This window comes from Oncorhynchus kisutch, linkage group LG1, assembly GCF_002021735.2.
Source record: "Oncorhynchus kisutch isolate 150728-3 linkage group LG1, Okis_V2, whole genome shotgun sequence".
Lineage (NCBI taxonomy): Eukaryota > Metazoa > Chordata > Actinopteri > Salmoniformes > Salmonidae > Oncorhynchus > Oncorhynchus kisutch.
Window position 1 is genome coordinate 60,629,507 of NC_034174.2, and position 20,345 is coordinate 60,649,851.

Genomic DNA, 20,345 nt, shown 5'->3' on the forward strand with positions numbered 1-20,345 from the left:
CCATCAATCCACGGTTTCTGGTTGGGGAATGTTTTAATCGTTGCTATGGGAACGACATCTTCAACGCACGTTCTAATGAACTCGCACACCGAATCAGCGTATTCGTCAATGTTGTTGGCTGACGCAATACGAAACATCTCCCAGTCCACGTGATGGAAGCAGTCTTGGAGTGTGGAGTCAGCTTGGTCGGACCAGCATTGGACAGACCTCAGCGTGGGAGCTTCTTGTTTTAGTTTCTGTCTGTAGGCAGGGATCAACAAAATGGAGTCGTGGTCAGCTTTTCCGAAAGGGGGGCGGGGCAGGGCCTTATATGCGTCGCGGAAGTTAGAGTAACAATGATCCAGGGTCTTTCCACCCCTGGTTGCGCAATCGATATGCTGATAAAATTTAGGGAGTCTTGTTTTCAGATTAGCCTTGTTAAAATCCCCAGCTACAATGAATGCAGCCTCCGGATAAATCGTTTCCAGTTTGCAGAGATTTAAATAAAGTTCGTTCAGAGCCATCGATGTGTCTGCTTGGGGGGGGATATATACGGCTGTGATTATAATCGAAGAGAATTCTCTTGGTAGATAATGCGGTCTACATTTGATTGTGAGGAATTCTAAATCAGGTGAACAGAAGGATTTGAGTTCCTGTATGTTTCTTTCATCACACCATGTCACGTTGGCCATAAGGCATACGCCCCCGCCCCTCTTCTTACCAGAAAGATGTTCGTTACTGTCCGCGCGATGCGTGGAGAAACCCGCTGGCTGCACCGCTTCGGATTGCGTCTCTCCAGTGAGCCACGTTTCCGTGAAACAGAGAACGTTACAGTCTCTGATGTCCCTCTGGAATGCTACCCTTGCTCGGATTTCATCAACCTTGTTGTCAAGAGACTGGACATTGGCAAGAAGAATGCTAGGGAGTGGTGCACGATGTGCCCGTCTCCGGAGTCTGACCAGAAGACCGCTTCGTTTCCCTCTTTTTCTGAGTCGTTTTTTTGGGTCGCTGCATGGGAACCATCCCGTGGCGCTGGTTGTAAGGCAGAACACAGGATCCGCATCGCGAAAAACATATTCTTGGTCGTACTGGTGGTGAGTTGACGCTGATCTTATATTCAGTAGTTCTTCTCGGCTGTATGTGATGAAACCTAAGATGACCTGGGGTACTAGTGTAAGAAATAACACGTAAAAAAACAAAAAACTGCATAGTTTCCTAGGAACGCGAAGCGAGGCGGCCATCTCTGTCGGCGCCGGAAGTTCACCCCATATTGACAGAGCAAAAACAGGTTTTTAGAAATGTTTCAAATGTAAAAAAATAAATAATAATATCACATTTACATAAGTATTCAGACCCTTTACTCAGTACTTTGTTGAAGCACCTTTGGCAGAGACTACACCCTTGAGGCTTCTTGGTTTCTCCCATTCTTCTCTGCAGATCCTCTCAGTCAGGTTGGATGGGGAGTGTGGCTGCACAGCTATTTTCAGGTCTCTCCAGCGATGTTCGATCAGGTTCAAGTCCGGGCGCTGGCTGGGCCACTAAAGGACATTCAGAGACTTGTCCCAAAGCCACTCCTACGTTGTCTTGGCTGTGTGCTTAGGGTCAATGTCCTGTTGGAAGGTGAACCTTCACCCCAGTCTGAAATCCTAAGTGCTCTGGAGCAGGTTTTCATCAAGGATCTCGCTGTACTTTGCTCCGTTCACCTTTCATCCTTCCCTCGATCCCGACTATTCTCCCAGTCCGCTGAAAAACATCCCCACAGCATGATGCTGCCAACATAGGGATGGTGCCAGGTTTTCTCCAGATGTGACGCTTGGCATTCAAGCCAAAGAGTTCAATCTTGGCTTCTGTCTGGCCACTCTACCATAAAGGCCTGATTGGTGCTGCAGAATGCTGCAGAGATGGTTGTCCTTCTGGAAGGTTCTCCCATCTCCACAAAGGAACTCTGGGGTTCTGACAGAGTGACCATCGGGTTCTTGGTCACCTCCCTGACCAAGGCCCTTCTCCCCTAATTGCTCGGTTTGGCCAGGCAGCCAGCTCTAGGAAGTCTTGGTGGTTCCAAACTTCTTCCATTTTAGAATGATGGAAGCCACTGTGTTCTTGGGTATCTTCAATGCTGCAGACGTTTTGCTAACCTTGTGCCTCGACACAATCCTGTCTCTGAGTTCTACAGACAATTCCTTTGACCTTATGGCTTGGTTTGTGCTCTGACATGCACTGTCAACTGTGGGACCTTATATAGACAGGTGTGTGCCTTTCCAAATCATGTCCAGTCAATTGAATTTACCATAGGTGGACTCCAATCAAGTTGTAGAAACATCTCAAGGATGAACAGTGGAAACAGGATTCACCAGAGCTCAATTTCAAGTCTCATAGCAAAGGGTCTGAATACTTATGTAAATAAGGTATTTCAGTTTCTATTTGTAATAAATTTGCTAACATTTTTAAAACCTGTTTTCATATTGTTTCTAGATTGATGAGGAAAAAAGTATTTTAATCAATTTTAAAATAAGGCTATAACGTAACAAAATGTGGAAAAACTCAAAGGGTCTGAATACTTGAATGTACTGTAGCGACAGTACTTTTGTGAAGTGAAACATCAGGGTGATTGTCTGTGGAGTATGGAAGTGGAACTGAGACTAGTGTGATGGCAGGGTTATATATTTCACAATCACAGTGCTCTGCTGGAGGGAGAAGTCTCCATGACCAACTCCTCTGACTGTTATCTTGTTTTTTGATTAAGTTGATTAATTTGATAATATGTTAGCAATGATTTATAATTGATTTTGAGGTCAATGTCAAAATAAGTACAAATAGCTGGGGAATTTCAACGTTATGAACATTACTTTTGCATGCAAAATCACAACTTTAATGTCTCAGAATGGAGAAACAAAATATAAAATTAAACTTTTGATCTGTGTGTCTATAGTAGTCCTTAGGGGGAGTGTACACCCAAAAAGGCAGACTTTTAAATATTGGCATGTTAAAGAAATTAAGCAAATGAGAGACATTATGGACATTACATGAAATGGACAAGCTTTTTTGGGAGACAAAACATATTAGCAAAAGTCTGAGTTTATAAGTCTTAAGGCCGCAGTTACACGACGACAGTGTTGCAGTACTCAAGTCCAGGAATCTGACTCAACTTTCATGACTTGTGACTCGACTTGGACTCGACTATTGTTGACATGGATTTGGACTCGCCTTCTCGACCATTGGTGACTTGGACTTGCCTTCTCGTGACTTGCATTTGCACTTGCACTGGATCGGCTAATCTGATAAGCAGAGAGGCGAGGGTTCTGTTCTCTCGCTGCTGGAAGGACATGCACAGCCTACGTCAGCTGGTGAGCTGCTTGGCTCAAGCGATGATTATGGGCAGGCGGGCTTCGCTCAGGCTCTTACTCCGATCATAGGCTACACATCGCGCAAGCGACTTTCCTGGTCCCCTGTAACCACCAGTCACAAGCAAAATATTTAGCTTTGCCTGGTTAAGAAACACAAACAGCATTGCGAAATTGCAAACAACAGTATTGAGTTTAATAGTAAAACAACAGACTAGCTCTCTTTCCCCTTGAGTAGGCCTATAGAAAAGTAGGTTGTCTTTGAATTTGTGACTTGGACTTGTGACAGGGGACCTGAGACTCGACTCAGACTCGAGGTTTAGTAACTCGACTAAAAAAATGTAGTTGCAAGTGACATAATCTCAAGCAATTTTGCTGTTACGTGAAGCAACTCAAACACGATTAAATTTGCATGCAACAGCCAATCAAATTGAAGCTGCTTCTGTCATATTGTTTGAGACTTCTAAACTCACTCCATGTCATCTGCATTACATCGTGATTTCACAATTAGTTTTTTATCCAACTGTTTCGTTATTGTATAAGGCTTGATTTAGAGAAAATGTATCTAGCAAGACACAATTTCATTGCCAGCCCCTTTTGATCAAGCCAGCTAGCAACGAGCTAACCAAGCTAGCAAAATAATTGCCAGCTAGTGTATGTTGAACAATTTCAGTTGAAACTGGTCAGAGAGAGGTCTGGGTTCAGATAAAAATATATATATATTTATTGACTTCCAAACCATGTAGATAAACCTTTACTAGCCCTGACGCCAGTATTTATTTATACAGCTCCCGTTTGAGTAATGTCTCTGCTGTCCACCTTGATCATGGTTTCCACAGCACTGACAACTGTGTTGTCGACATTACAACTGGGCCGGAGTTCCAAACCTTCGAATGGATCAGGTGCAAAAGCATTCGTTTTGATTGGCTGTTGCTTGCAACCAGTTGCACAAAGTTGAAAGGTTTCAACTGGGTGCATCCAAGTTGCAGATCAGGGGTGTAGGCACAGGTGGGCCTGGGTGGGTGCAGTACTTTAGAAATAGTACTTTTGTTTTCAGTCAGTATGGAGCTCTCGGCTCTCCTAGTGTTAAATTACATTTGTGGCCGTCTAGCCTGATATCTCCTGGTCGCTGAGCCAGTGAGAGGTTGCAAAGCCTATTGTGACAATTACTGTTATATCTGGGCATTAAGTTTTTGTGTCATAGTCTATTAATTATAGGCCTATGGTTTAATATGTGTAGGTCGATGTGAGTCGTTAAATGCAGGAGTCATTGATTTACATAGGCCGAGAAGAATATTTGGTCTATAATACGAAATCTCTTTAGATAGTTTATTGTGTGCAATCGATTACAGTAGGGTATGGGGTAGGCTTTTATGATAATTGAATGATGATTTGAGTGCCCAAAAACTGTTTCCCACTTACATAAATGGGTAGTTGTGAAGAGTAAACATACATTTCTAGGAGCGGTTTCCAGAGAGAGTTTAATTTTAGTCAGGACTTGGCTAATTCTTCTTAAATTAATCCAGATTTTAAACAAAAATGCTTTCTGAGATGTTGCTTAACTTCAGATTAATTAGTTCTAGACTGGGGAGTACCAGACTAAGGTAAGTAAAGACTAACCAGTTAATCTTTGTGAAGCCTAATTAGATTAATGACATGCACTTCGTGCTGACCAGAGGCTACTTCAAAAATCAGGGATGGGACACAAATACAAAAGCATTTTGTGGAATTGGAGCAGGTCACCTAAACCAAACAATGGACAGAGGTAAAAGAAAAAGATAAAATATTTCAGTGGCTGATATACCCTCTTAAAGAGAATTGTGTCAAACCACCCATTTACCGAAAACAAACAGCATGATTCATCAACAGAAAACAAGAAAAAGAATGCCTGGACTACCATTTGTAATGAATTCAACTTATATTAAAAAATAAACATTTTATTTTTATTTTTATTTTACCTTTATTTAACCAGGTAGGCAAGTTGAGAACAAGTTCTCATTTACAATTGCGACCTGGCCAAGATAAAGCAAAGCAGTTCGACAGATAAAACGACACAGAGTTACACATGGAGTAAAAACAAACATACAGTCAATAATGCAGTATAAACAAGTCTATATACAATGTGAGCAAATGAGGTGAGAAGGGAGGTAAAGGCAAAAAAGGCCAAGATGGCAAAGTAAATACAATATAGCAAGTAAAATACTGGAATGGTAGTTTTGGTAGTTTTGCAATGGAAACATGAGGATGCTACAATGACTTCAGGTAAGATACTGTATTTATTGTTGGCCCACTTTTACAAATCAGAGTCACTTTTAAATGTTCGTTTTCTTGTGTAGTACAACACAGTGGGACGTAATTGTATTTGTGTGTCACGACTTCTGCCGAAGTCGGTCCCTCTCCTTGTTTGGGCGGCGTTCGGAGGTCCATGTCACCGGCTTTCTAGCCGCCTCCGATACATTTTTCATTTTCCATTTGTTCTGTCTTTGTCTTACACACCTGGCTTCACTCAACCACTTACTTGTTTATTATTTAACCATCTGTTCCCCATGTTGTGTTTGTGAGTGATTGTTTCTTGCAATTCGGTCCGTCTTTGTGGGCTCATGATGATGCTTTGTATATTTGTCTTTTTGAGTAAAATACGTTGATTATTCATATCTGCTGTCCTGCGCCTGACTCTCTACACCAACTACACACAGGACCCTTACAGAATCACTCACCCGAAGAATGGAGTCAGCAGGAGCAGACGCCCTCTCCGTTGCAGTGGAGGAGCGCGTTCAGCAGCAACGTCTGGGCACCGCCATGGATCGCGTGCTGCAGACGATGGATTGTTGGGAGAGAGGAGGAGGTTTTCCAGCACCTCCACCAGCCCCACTACAGCAGGTCCCACTGTCCACTCCTCCTTCACCCGGTCCCAGTGGAATTCGACTCGTACTCCCGTGGGAGTATGATGGGACGGCTGGCGGATGCCAGGGGTTTCTACTACAGCTGGAGCTCTACCTGGCGACCGTCTACCCGGCTCCTTTGGGGCGTGAGAGCGTGTCCGTTCTCGTCTCCTGCCTCTCAGGCAAAGCCCTGGAGTGGGACAACGCTGTATGGAGTGAGGGAGACGCGGCGTTGGACGGTCTGTTCCACCCGAGGCAGGGGACGAGGAGCGTGCACGATTTAGCCTTGGACTTCCGGTCCCTGGCCGCCAGCGCAGGATGGAACGTCGGCGCCCTGATCGATCACTACCGGTGCAGTCTGCACGAGGACGTCCATCGTGAGTTGGCCTGCCGAGACACCACCCTCACATTGGACCAGCTGTTCAACTGTTCTGCCTTATTATTATTCGACCATGCTGGTCATTTATGAACATTGAACATCTTGACCATGTTCTGTTATAATCTCCACCCGGCACAGCCAGAAGAGGACTGGCCACCCCACATAGCCTGGTTCCTCTCTAGGTTTCTTCCTAGGTATTGGCCTTTCTAGGGAGTTTTTCCTAGCCACCGTACTTCTCCACCTGCATTGCTTGCTGTTTGGGGTTTTAGGCTGGGTTTCTGTACAGCACTTTGAGATATCAGCTGATGTACGAAGGGCTATATAAATAAATTTGATTTGATTTGATTTGGACCTGTCCATCCGGCTGGACAACCTGCTGACTGCCCGCGGACATCCGGATCGGGGCCTGTCAGTTCCATCCCCCAGCACCTCCGCTCCGTTGCCCATGGAGCTGGGAGGTGCTGCACTTAGGGCGACTGGAGGAGGGGCCATTCTCTGCAGAGGGCACACTGCTGGGAGGTTCTGGGGGGGTTCCTCAGGGAGTCGAGGCAGCAGGCAGGGCATTATCGTGTCACCCCAGTTGAGTCGGCACCAGGCTCACCCAGAGCCCCCTGTTGCTCACATGTATGTGTTTATTTCATTTCCTGAGTTTTCCCCGCATGAGTCTCTTCCTTATTGATTCTCCTGCGTTTCCCGTGGTGCTGGGCTTACCCTGGTTGGTCTCTCATGACTCCACTATTTCGTGGCAACAGAGGGCTCTCAAGGGGTGGTCACGACAGTGCTCAGGGAGGTGTGTGGGGGTTTCCATCAGTGCGACTACGGTGGAAAATCCAGACCAGGTCTCCACCGTGCGCATTCCCTCAGAATATGGCGATTTGGCTCTCGCCTTCTGTGAGAAGAGGGTGACTAAATTACCACAATAAATAAATGCAATAAATCTTCTGGTAGACGCAGCACTTCCCAGGAGTCATGTGTATCCTCTGTCACAGGAGGAGACGGTGGCTATGTAAACATATGTCTCTGAATCGCTGAGGCAGGGATACATTCGGCTCTTCACTTCACCTGCCTCCTCAAGTTTCTTTTTTGTGAAGAAGAAGGATGAAGGTCTGCGCCCGTGTATTGACCATCGAGGTATCAATCAGATCACTGTGAGGTACAGCTACCCGCTGCCTCTCATCGCCAGTGCAATCTAGTCAATGCACAGGGCGCACTTTCTTCACAAAATTGGATCTCAGGAGCGCTTACAACCTGGTGCGTATCCGGGAGGTGGACAAGTGGAAGACGGCATTTAGTACCACCTCACGGCACTATGAGTACCTCGTCATGCCGTACGGATTGATGAATACTCCATCAGTCTTCCAGGCCCTTGTTGACGAGATTTTCCGGGACCTGCACGGGCAGGGTGTTGTGGTATAAATCGATGAGACTGATATACTCCGCTACACGCGCCGAGCATGTGTCCCTGGTGTGTCGCAGGGTGCTTGGTCGACTATTGGAGCATGACCTGTACGTCAAGGCTGAGAAATGTCTGTTCCTCCAACAGTCCGTCTTCTTCCTAGGGTACCACATTTCCACGTCAGGGGTGGAGATGGATAGTAACCGCATTTCAGCCATGCGTAATTGGCCGACTCCCATCACGGTAAAGGAGGTGCAGCGGTTTCTAGGGTTTTCCAATTACTACCGGAGGATTATCCGGGGTTTTCGTCAGGTAGCAGCTCCCATTACCTCACTGCTGAAGGGAGGACCGGTGTGGCTGCAGTGGTCGGCTGAGGCGGACAGGGCTTTTGGTCACCTGAAGGCTCTGTTTACCTCGGCTCCCGTGCTGACTCATTCGGATCCCATTTTTGGCGTTCATAGTGAAGGTGGACGCATCCGAGGCTGGGATAGGAGCCGTGCTCTCTCAGCGCTCGGGCACGCCACCGAAGCTCCGCCCCTGTGCTTTCTTTTCGAAGAAGCTCAGCCCGGCAGAGTGAAACTATGATGAGGGGGACCGGGAGCTATTGGCTGTTGTCAAGGCTCTGAAGGCGTGGAGACATTGGCTTGAGGTGGCTGAACACCCTTTTCTCAGCTGGACTGATCACCGCAATCTGGAGTACATCTGGGCGGCGAGGAGACTGAACCCTCGGCAGGCAAGGTGGGCCATGTTCTTTACCTGTTTTCTTTTCACTCTATCCTACAGACCAGGTTCCCAGAGCGCTAAGGCAGACGCACTGTGCCGGATGTATGACAAAGAGAAGCGGGCCATGGATCACGCTCCCATACTTCCGGCCTCTTGCTTGGTGGCACCGGTGGTGTGGGAGCTGGACGTGGACATCGAGCGGGCGTTACGCACAGAATCCACTCCCCCCCAGTGTCGAGCTGGACGCCTGTATGTTCCGTCTGCTGTCCGCGACCGTTTGATCTATTGGGCCCATACGTCACCCTCCTCTGGTCATCCTGGCATCGGTCGGACAGTGCGTTGCCTTAGTGGGAAGTACTGGTGGCCCACCTTGGCCAAGGACGTGAGGGTTTATGTTTCCTCCTGCTCGGTGTGCGCCCAGTGCAAGGCTCCCAGGCACCTGCCCAGAGGGAAATTACAACCCCTACCCATTCCACAACGGCCGTGGTCGCACCTGTCGGTGGATTTCCTGACGGATCTTCCTCCCTCACAGGGCAATACCACGATCCTGGTCGTTGTGGATCGGTTTCCTAAGTCCTGCCGTCTCCTTCCTTTGCCCGGTCTCCCTACGGCCCTACAGACTGCGGAGGCCCTGTTCACGCACTTCTTCCGGCACTACGGGGTGCCTGAGGACATAGTTTTCTGGAACGTCTGGCGATCTCGGTTAGCTTCACCTCAGGTTTTCACCCCGAGAGTAACGGGCATGTGGAGAGAGTAAACCAGGATGTGGGTAGGTTTCTACGGTCATGTTGCCAGGTCTGGCCGGGGGAGTGGGCGGCATTCATCCCCTGGGCAGAGATGGGCCAAAACTCACTCCGCCAATCCTCCACTAACCTCTCTCCTTTCCAGTGCGTACTGGGGTATCAGCCGGTTCTGACACCTTGGCATCAGAGCCAGATCGAAGCTCTGGCAAAAAGTGAGCGCCGACCGCCAACGCTGCGAGGCCCCGGTGTGCACACCGGGGGACCGGGTCTGGCTCTCGACCTGAAACCTGCCCCTCCGCCTGCCCTGCCGGAAGCTGGGTCCGCGGTTTGTGGGGCCATTTAAAGTTCTGAGGAGACTGAACGAGGTATGCTACATGTTACAGCTTCCCCCAGATTATCGTATTAATCCCTCGTTCCAGGTGTCTCTCCTCAGGCCGGTGGTGGCTAGTCCACTCCAGGAATCTAAAGGTGCGGGAGGTTCCTCCGTCCCCTCTGGACATCGAAGGGCCCCGGCGTATATGCTGTTTGAGCCATCCTGGACTGGAGGCGTTGGGCGAGGGTCCTTCAGTTCCTCGTGGAGTGGGAGGGGTACGGTCTGGAGGAGAGATGCTGGGTGCCGGTGGAGGACGTCCGGGACCCTTCGATGCTCTGGGATTTCGAGATGTTCAGGACCAGTTTATTACTGCCCGCCCATTCCAAAACAGACTGCAACTTTTTGTTAAGATGCGTATATGGACACACATGCTTTGTTTAATGCCAGTGTCAGGTCATTGGTAAAAAAAAATAAAAGAGTAGAGGGCCTAGAGAGCTACTGTGCGGTACACCACACTTTACATGTTTGACATTAGAGAAGCTTCCATTAAAGAAAACCATAAGTTATATTAGATGGCTCTGAATCCAAGAAATGGCAGAGGTTGAAAAGCCATAAAACATACTATACGCTTTTTCAGCAACAGGTTATGGTCAATAAGATCAAAGGCTGCACTGAAATCTAACAGTACAGCTCCCACAATCTTCTTATCAATATCTTTCAACCATTTGTGTCAGTGCAGTACATGTCAAGTTCCCTTCTGTATAAGCATGCTGATAGTCTCCATATACCAAAATTGCGCTCCACTGCACCTCTGGTGCGAATATGAGCTTGATTGTACCGTTGTTGCTCAGGTCCTATTGCAGGAAGGTGAAGTGAACAATAAATTGGGGGTGAACAATAAGTTGGTCTGTGCAGACCACTGTCACCAATTATGATTCCACTATGTTGTCTCCTTCAATCTGAGAATACAAGGAGGAGTTTTGGAGTTGCACCTTTCAGTTCACATATAGCATTGCAGACATTGTGGACTATTTTTCAAACTGTCGGTTCACTTGCACCACAGAAATCTCCTGTTTCACAATGGGAGGTTCCAGATGACAAAAACCTCAATGTCAGCAGCATTTTCTTTGTATATACGGAAATAGTCAGGAAAATTGATTTAATCAAAATCATTCAGTGGGTTGCTCCTGTCTATAACCACCCTTCTGTCTAGCCTTGGTGGTGCTCTTTGATCAACATCCATTAATCTGAAGTTAAACCTGCCTTTGATCTAGATTAATTCTAATCGTCCTTCTGGAAATCAGACTTTTCTAATTCTAGACTAGGGCAAGTCTAAGACTATTTTAAACCATGTCTGAGAAATTTAATTTCAGTCAGTCTAGTTTAAAAGTAAAATTTATTCTAGGATTAGGCTTAATCTGTGTCCGCGAAACCACCCCATTGAGTTTGTTTTATGGTAGGATCAAGATGGTCAGATTTATATTTAGATACTGCATGTTGCAATTAATTCTGGAACATTTAATGTTTCATTAGCATCATGGCAAAATGAAAATTCTAGTAACCCATGTTGGTAATAAGTGTTGCACAAAAACACAGGAGTATGTGACTGAACTCTTTGTTCTTCCTATCAGCAAAACAAGAGCTGTCAAGACATGGTAAGGGGATGAGCTATAGCCATAGGAATTTGAGGTCATGTAGCTACAGTACATAAGAATGTTCTTGGAACAGTAAATGGACAGGGCAGTTTCATGCCTTAAGTATTATTGGTCCTCATGGTGTTGACCCAAAGTCAATTGACTTCAGTTGAGCCTCGAGAGAAAGGGGGAATTAGGTGTAAGGGTAAAGTACAAACATGAGAAGTGTTCATTTGTGAGAGTGAGCAAGTTGTGTTCCAGCATTAGCATGGTGTAATGGTGTCGTGTTCATAAATCAAAGAGGGAATTTCCATGCATCTTGTACAAGCCAAATATGTGAACAGAGTTCCACCAGAGTATAGGATTACACAGTGAAATATATTTGAGAAAATAAAAATAATCTTCTTTCTACAAAACCCCAATCCGTCTTCATGAAACAAAAACAGGTATTTTCTCCTGATCCTATAAGAACAAACGACATTGTATAAGTCCCAGTCCACTAACAGTTTAAGCCTATGGCCTATAACATGGAAAAGACCTGTAAGGGATTGCCAGAGAAGTACAGAGGATGTTACAGTAGCCTGATGTAGTTTGACCCGTAGATAGGACACCTGGTTCAAATCAAGTGGAAGCCTGAGGCCTGAGTAAGCACAATGTGTTTCCTATGCGTGTCTGTAAATGTTTGGACTGTGAATGTGGAACTAGAACAAGAAGTAGAAAATTGCATTGAATTTTGTTACTCCTCAAAACAAACACAGAGCGATTGTTATGAAAAAAGTGTAAAAACGGTTAGAAAAGACAATTGATTCTTGAGGCATATTTGAGAACAAGCAAAATACCCTCACCTTTTGTACTTGTGGAACAAACATTTGACAATTTGACCAGTTATGGAGAGACATAAAGAGAGAGGGAGAAAAAGAGAGAGAGAGCAGACTACAGATGTGAGATCTAGAGGTGCTTCATGTTTGTTGTTCTTGTTAAAAGCATTATCTCATTGTCCAGCTGTGACTGAGTTGGCGAGAGCAGAATGAGAGAAAGTGGGAGCGAGTGAAAGAGCAAGCGAGCGAGAGAGAGCATTTACCCCTCTGTTACTCTATTCATATCTGAGCATGGAGCTTTTTGTTTGGGGAGGAAGTTTTTACAGCTCCAGTTTACAACCCTCAGTCACTCTGACTCTGCCCAGCCCTTGACAGAAAGTGGTGACCTCACTCCTTTTTAATGAAACTTCCCCCCTCTCTTTCCCTTGCTATTTTTTCTTTTTTCTAAGAGAGCAGCCAGCCAGACACTTTCCCTTTTCACTCAGTTCTCTCTCTCTCTCTATCTCTCTCCCTCTCTCTCACTATTGGCTTGGTGGTTGCTCAGAAGAGGCACTCCTCCCTCCTCGGCTTCTCACATTGGTTTCCCCTGACATGACACAGGCTCAGTTGATAACTTAGAAACAGACAGGAGGGGACATCCTATTGTGTGTCCTGTACTTGTCTTCTCTCCATGAGGTGCAAGGAGGCGGGTGGCTTTTTGAGTGAGTTTTTCTCCTGACAATTTTTTGGGGAAAAGAGCATTGTTCATTCGAGGATTCGTCTTGTTTTTCCTCTCATTCTGTACTTCTGATACTGGACTTTGCAGTAGATGAGGTGAGATATCTGTATTGTTTTGTGATTCTTGTCACAGTATGCCCATCTAGACTACACTGCAGAGCTATCAAAAACCATGTCTGAGGGTGTTGTCAGAAAAATCCAGCCCTTTACCATTGGGACCAGGCTGTCTGTCCCCTCTGAAGCCAAATGCCAGGAGATTGTGGATGTCTATCTGCCGAAGTCTGCTGCTCCGAACAAGTTGGAGCTACAGAACAACCTACACGACCAAATGTCCCTTTACATGGGCCAGGCCCAGGGGTGGCCTGAGACTGGGAACTCGGAACTCCCACAAGTGGCCGCCCAGGTCTACGCTTCAACTCCAGAGGGACATCAGGATGAGAGAGTGGAGGAGGACAGGAATTCTGTGTCCCCCACTGCATCCTCTAGGTCCATCAGGAAGATTGCTATTTGCAGGAATGCCGAGACAGTCCCCGACGTGTCCTTGTCTGACTCTGACCTGGCCACCTCAGTCAGTTCCACGTCGGAGACCATCCGAAGCAACAGTGTTCACCCAAAACCGCCATCCTTGAGAGTAGAGGACGACTTGGATAAGATGTCCAACTCTCAGTCTAAGGTAACCTTGGATTACAGTTGTTTTATTCTTGGTGTCTCACATGTTATTGAGTTAGCATAGGCTGCATGCCAGCACCAACTAATTTACATTTCAAATCACTTGGTTCAAATCAACTGGCTTTATATGAAATAGAAATGGTGAATGTCTCAGCCAGTGTTGTTATGGACATTTGTTTTGTTTCTGTTGGCCATTCTCAAGCTTTCTGAAAGCAAATTAATTGACTTGTTTACTTTAAAGAAAGTAAGTCCAGAGCCAAAAGGCAATAGGAGAATTGGGAATTAAATCCATAACCACAAAACCCAGTGTTAGTAATGTTTTGTTTTTCTCCCTCATTTCACATACTATGTAATGCTCTCATTAAGTAATTGTTTGTTTTCACATACTAATAATTACTGAATTTGCGTTACTGAGTAAGCTGAGTAACAACATCAATCTTTCAGTTTAATGCCTTCCACCCTGCAACACAAGACACTTTTTTTTCATCTGTTTACCAAAAGCAACATGATATAAACACCATAATGTACATTGTTCCAGCATGAAACCTCCACGCACGCGCACGCACACACACACAATGTGTGCACTATTACCTCAGTGTTGCATTATCCACACTGTACTCTTGAGCTATGAGATCATCAGCAGGCTTTCATTAAGCAAGGTAAAAGGCCACGTTTCGGATGAACTGGTTATTTCCACAGAATAAACGACTCCCAATTCCATAATTGAAGGGGTTGCGTGGTGAAAATAGCAATCAGGCACATTGCGTTGGTGGATATAATGATGCCAAACTGAAGTTGTACCTGTGATTAAGTGTTTCTCCAGATCCACAGCTGGCACACGGGTTATTTCAAAATTTGCGATTGCCTTTCGGAATTTTAGGGGATCCCGATTGGATTTAATAGTGACACTGAACAACAATTTGCGGAAGAAGCATGCCAAAATAAGCTTACAGATGAAGAAGATAGTGTACTTAATATCACATACCATGTTAAGATGCATATTTTATGCACTGAGAAAGCATGACATACATTTGAAGTTAACAGGAAAATTAAGTTAAATATTTTTTTTTACAGATAACAGTCCCATGGTTACAGTTTTCAATGCTGAGCATGCAACTAGCAAAATGACAGTGGGATGGGAAAAGGAACTGGAACAGCAAAAAGAGGAGCAATTATTTTGAGATGAGATCATGGTTTTGGCTCTCTTTCGCTCTTCATCTCGGCCCTGTGTAGGTGGGCTGGCTGAGTCACACAAAGCCTGCATTCTCTCATCGCTGTATTTAGTATACACATTCCATTTTCTTTCACCAGGATTGAGTATAGCTCTGGGGGTCCGTCTTTGGGCATCTGTCTGTACATTTCCCTGTTTCTTATGACAATGTCTACATCTCTTGAAGTTTTCAACTTTTCAAGTACCCAAGACTACACAGACACATTTTTTTTATAGCTTTGTGTATAGCCAAGCTATCCAAAGACTGCAGGGTATGTGCATTCAGTTTCGTGGTCTTTAGTAGCCTACCTGCGGCTTGAACTACCAAGGTACATGGAAATCTTGCAACATGGTGAAACCTGCGCAACAGTGCTTACAGTGATACGTTATTGTAAACCATTCTAAAAGCTCATATTCAAGCACCATAATGCATTATAATTGCAAGTTTGAAGTAAACTGTTACCAAAATGTGTATTTCACTGCAGGAAATACAGTACATTACATTCCAGAAAAACAAACATCTGTCTAAGATGAAAACCAGGCAGGCCTAACAAGTTTCAGATTATTGTGGAGACTGTAGGGAACCAGCAGCAAGTTGCTCCATGATTTAGCTACACACGGCAATGATGTAAGAGGTCTCGGAAAGATAATATGCATCATTCAACGTTTTGCATGAGGTCATCAGTACAGAATGCATCGGCATGGCAAAGAGAGAACGGAGACAGACAAGGAAAAGGTTCCACAAGCTTAAAGGTTATGAAACCGCAAAGATGGAGTAGTGCTCTGCAGCTCACAGAAAATTATTCATTGCAAAGTAGCAGAAGTAAATTAAATTAAATGAATGTATCGCCTGTAGTGATTTCACAGCTATGGCAAAAAATACATTATTTTCACATTTTTATGTTACAAATACTGATAACCATCTGTATAACGCATAACCTTGCTCATAGTGCAGTAAAGCACTTGCGATAACCATTCAAAGCACATCATGGGTACTTTTAACAGCACTTATAAATGAATAACAGCTACATTCCTAATACATTACACTACAACTCATGGATCCCTATAACAGCCTATGTACTGCAAATAATTAAATGACCATACAGAAATCCTTTGTAACGCATTAGACACAGGTGGCTGGTATATACACCAAACAAAAAGTTCACATAAGGAAAGTCAATTTAAATAAATTAGTTTGGCGCTGATCTATGGATTTCATATCGCTGGGAATACAGACATGCATCTGTTGGTCACAGATACCTTAAGAAAAATGGTAGGGGCGTGGATCAGAAAAACAGTCAGTATCTGGTGTGACCTCCATTTGCCTCGTGCAGCGTGACACATCTCCTTTGCATAGAGTTGATAAGGCTGTTGATTGTGGCCTGTGGAATGTTGTCCCACTCCCCTTGAATGGCTGGGTGAAGTCGCTGGATATTGGCGGGAACTGGAACACACTATCTTACACATTGATCCAGAGCATCCCAAACATGTTCAATTTGTGATATGCCTGGTGAGTATGCAGGTCATGAAAGAACTGGGACATTTTCAGTTTCCATGAATTGTGTACAGATCCTTGCGACATGGGGCCGTGCATTATCATTTTTGCACCCCAGTATCTCTACTTGCACATCATCATCTGCACATCTATCACTCCAGCATTAATGCCTCTATGACCTATTTATTGCCTTACCTCCCTACTCTGCTACATTTGTACACACTGTACATAGATTTTTCTATTGTGTTATTGACTGTATGTTTGTTTATGTGTAACTCTGTGTTGTTGATTTTGTCGCACTGATTTGCTTTATCTTGGCCAGGTCACAGTTGTAAAATATAACTTGTTCTCAACTGGCCTACCTGGTTAAAAATAGGTGAAATAAAAAATAAACAAAATCATGCTGAAATATGAGGTGACGGCGGCAGATGAATGGCACAATATTTCTGGGATATTTTATTTCAGCTCATGAAACATGGGACCAACACTTTACATGTAGTGTTTATATTTTGGTTCAGTGTGTGTGTATATATATATATATATATACAGTTGAAGTCGGAAGTTTAAATACACCTTAGCCAAATACATTTAAACTCAGTTTTTCACAATTCCTGACACTTAATCCTAGTTAAAATTTCCTGTTTTAGGTCAGGAAAATGTCGGAATTATAGTAGAGAAAATGATTTATTTCAACTTTTATATCTTTCATCACATTCCCAGTGGGTCAGAAGTTTACATACACTCAATTAGTATTTGGTAGCATTGCCTTTAAATTTTGTCGGAATTATAGTAGAGAAAATGATTTATTTCAACTTTTATATCTTTCATCACATTCCCAGTGGGTCAGAAGTTTACATACACTCAATTAGTATTTGGTAGCATTGCCTTTAAATTTTGTCGGAATTATAGTAGAGAAAATGATTTATTTCAACTTTTATATCTTTCATCACATTCCCAGTGGGTCAGAAGTTTACATACACTCAATTAGTATTTGGTAGCATTGCCTTTAAATTGCTTAACTTGGGCCAAATGTTTCAGGTAGCCTTCCACAAGCTTCCCACAATAAAATGGGTGAATTTTGGCCCATTCCTCCTGACAGAGCTGGTGTAACTAAGTCAGGTTTGTAGGCCTCCTTGCTCGCACACACTTTTTCAGTTCGGCCCACAAATGTTCTATAATATTTTTTTTATGGCGGTTTAGGAGCAGTGGCTTCTTCCTTGCCGAGTGGCCTTTCAGGTTATGTCGATATAGGACTTGTTTTCCTGTGGATAAAGATACTGTTGTACCCGTTTCCTCCAGTATCTTCACAAGGTCCTTTGTTGTTGTTCTGGGATTGATTTGCACTTTTGGCACCAAAGTATGTTCATCTCTAGGAGACAGAACGGGTCTCCTTCCTGAGCGGTATGATGGCTGCGTGGTTTATACTTGCGTACTATTGTTTGTACAGATGAACGTGGTACCTTCAGGCATTTGGAAATTGCTTCCAAGGGTGAACCAGACTTGTGGAGGTCTACAATTTATTTTCTGAGGTCTTGGCTGATTTCTTTTGATTTTCCCATGATTTTCCCATGATGTCAAGCAAACTGAGTTTTAAGGTAGGCCTTGAAATACATCCAAAGGTACACCTCCAAGTGACTCAAATTATGTCAATTAGAATCAGAATCTTCTAAAGCCATGACATCATGTTCTGGAATTTTCCAAGCTGTTTAAAGGCACAGTCAACTTAGTGTATGTAAACTTCTGACCCACTGGAATTGTAATACAGTGAATTATAAGTGAAATAATCTGTCTGTAAACAATTGTTGGAAAAATGACTTGTGTCATGCACAAAGTAGATGTCCTAACCGACTTGCCAAAAGTATAGTTTGTTAACAAGAAATTTGTGGAGTGGTTGAAAAACGAGTTTTAATGACTCCAACCTAAGTGTATGTAAACTTCCGACTTCAACTGTACATGCCCTCAAGTGTCAGAATCATGCATTGAGTATACTGGTTCACAGGTTCTTCCTTTATAATGACCTCTATAGGATGGACATCAGTACGAGACGCTTGACGTGGAGACCGACCACAAGGGAGAGAAGAGGAAGAGACTGCAACAGATAGAAGGCAACAAAGTCCCTTCCCGAGAAAACACAGTTAACCAAACGTAGGTCCCATTTTTGACTGAGCAAGATATATCAGTAACACCTTACTTTGATTTAAAAAATAAACAGTAAGAAACAACAGGCCCCTAAACTTTGATATATGCATGATAAATCATGGCCACTCGTGATTTATTATAGTTTTTTTTATTTCTCTATGACTTAATCAAATCACATCCGCCGAGTACAACAGGGGTAGTCCTTACAGTGAAACGCTTACTTTCAAGCCCTTAACCAACAATGCAGTTGTTGGTTAAGGGCTTGTAGAAAAAAAGTGTTAAGAAAGTATTTACTAAAATAAACTGAAGTGAAAAATAAAAAATAAAAAATAATTAAGGAGCAACAATAAAATAAAAGCAGTGAGGCTATATATAGGGGGTACCGGTACTGAGTCAATGTGCGGGGGCGCCGGTTAGTTGAGGTAATTGAGGTAATACGTACAGTACATGTTGGTAGAGGTAAAGTGACTATGCATGGATAATAAACAGAGAGTAGCAGCAGGATAAAAATGGGGGTGGGGGGACAAAGCAAATAGTCTTGGTAGCCATTTGATTAGCTGTTCAGAAGTCTTATGGCTTGGAGGTAGAAGCTTTTAAGAATCCTTTTGGACCTAGACATGGCACTCCGGTACCACTTGCCATGCGGTAGCAGAGAGGACAGTCTATGACTAGGGTGACTGGAGTCGTTGGCAATTTTTTGGCCTTCCTTTGACTCCGCCTGGTATAGAGGTCCTGGATGGCAGGAAGCTTGGCCCCAGTGATGTACTGGGCAGCACGCACTACCCTCTGTGGTGCTTGTGGTTGGAGGCAGAGCAGTTGCCATACCAGGCGGTGATGCAACCATTCAGGATGCTCTCAATGGTGCAGCTGTATAACTTTTTGAGGATCTGAGGACCCATGCCAGATCATTTCAGTCTCCTGGGGGGGAATATGCATTGTCGTGCCCTCTTCATGACTGTCTTGTTGTGTTTGGGCCATGATAGTTTATTGGTGATGTGGACACCAAGAAACTTGAAGCTCTCAACCTGCTCAACTACAGCCCCGGCGATGAGAATGGGGTCGTGCTTGGTCCTCTTTTTCCTGTAGTCCACAATCATCTCTTTTTTCTTGATCACGTTGAGGTAGAGGTTGTTATCCTGGCACCACACTGCCAGGTCTCTGACTTCCTCCCTATAGGCTGTCTCATTGTTGTCTGTGATCAGGCCTACAGCTGTTGTGTCGTCAGCAAAATTAATGATGCTGCTTGGGCATGGAGTCATGGCTGAACAGGGAGTACAGGAGGGGACTGAACATGCACCCCTGAGGGGCCCCCCGTGTTGATGATCAGCGTGGCAGATGTGTTGTTGCCTACCCTTACCACCTGGGGGCGGCCCATCAGAATGTTCATGATCCAGTTGCAGAGGGAGGTCTTTATTCCCAGGGTCCTTAGCTTAGTGATGAGCTTTGAGGGCGCTATGGTGTTGAATGCTAAGCTATAGTCAATGAATAGCATTCTCACATAGGTGTTCCTTTTCTCCAGGTATGAAAGGGCAGTATGGAGTGCAATAGAGATTGCATCATCTGTGGATCTGTTGGGGCGGTATGCAAATTGGAGTGGGTCTAGGGTTTCTGGGTTTATTTTTATTTGACCTTTATTTAACTAGGCAAGTCAGTTAAGAACAAATTCTTATTTTCAATGACAGCCTAGGAACAGTGGGTTAACTGCCTATTCAGGGGCAGATTTGTACCTTGCCAGCTCGGGGGTTTGAACTTGCAACCTTCCGGTTACTAGTCCAATGCTCTAACCACTAAGCTACCCTGGTGTTGATGTAAGCCATGACCAGATTTCAAAGAACTTCATGGCTACAGACGTGAGTGCTACGGGTCGGTAGTAATTTAGGCAGGTTACCTTGGTGTTCTTGGGTACA

General features: G+C 44.5%; 1 protein-coding gene across 2 annotated transcripts in view; it reads left to right on the forward strand.

The window, feature by feature from the left end:
* Positions 1-12,766: 12,766 nt before the first annotated feature.
* The window catches only part of LOC109890094 (uncharacterized), a 33,461-nt gene continuing 25,882 nt past the window's right edge, over positions 12,767-20,345 (forward strand). For both annotated transcript variants that reach the window (XM_031828649.1, XM_031828660.1), the window contains exons 1-2: positions 12,767-13,598; positions 18,326-18,444. In XM_031828649.1, the coding sequence (XP_031684509.1) occupies positions 13,098-13,598; positions 18,326-18,444 (620 nt within the window). In that variant the 5' untranslated portion in view covers positions 12,767-13,097. The remainder of the gene's footprint in view (positions 13,599-18,325; positions 18,445-20,345) is intronic.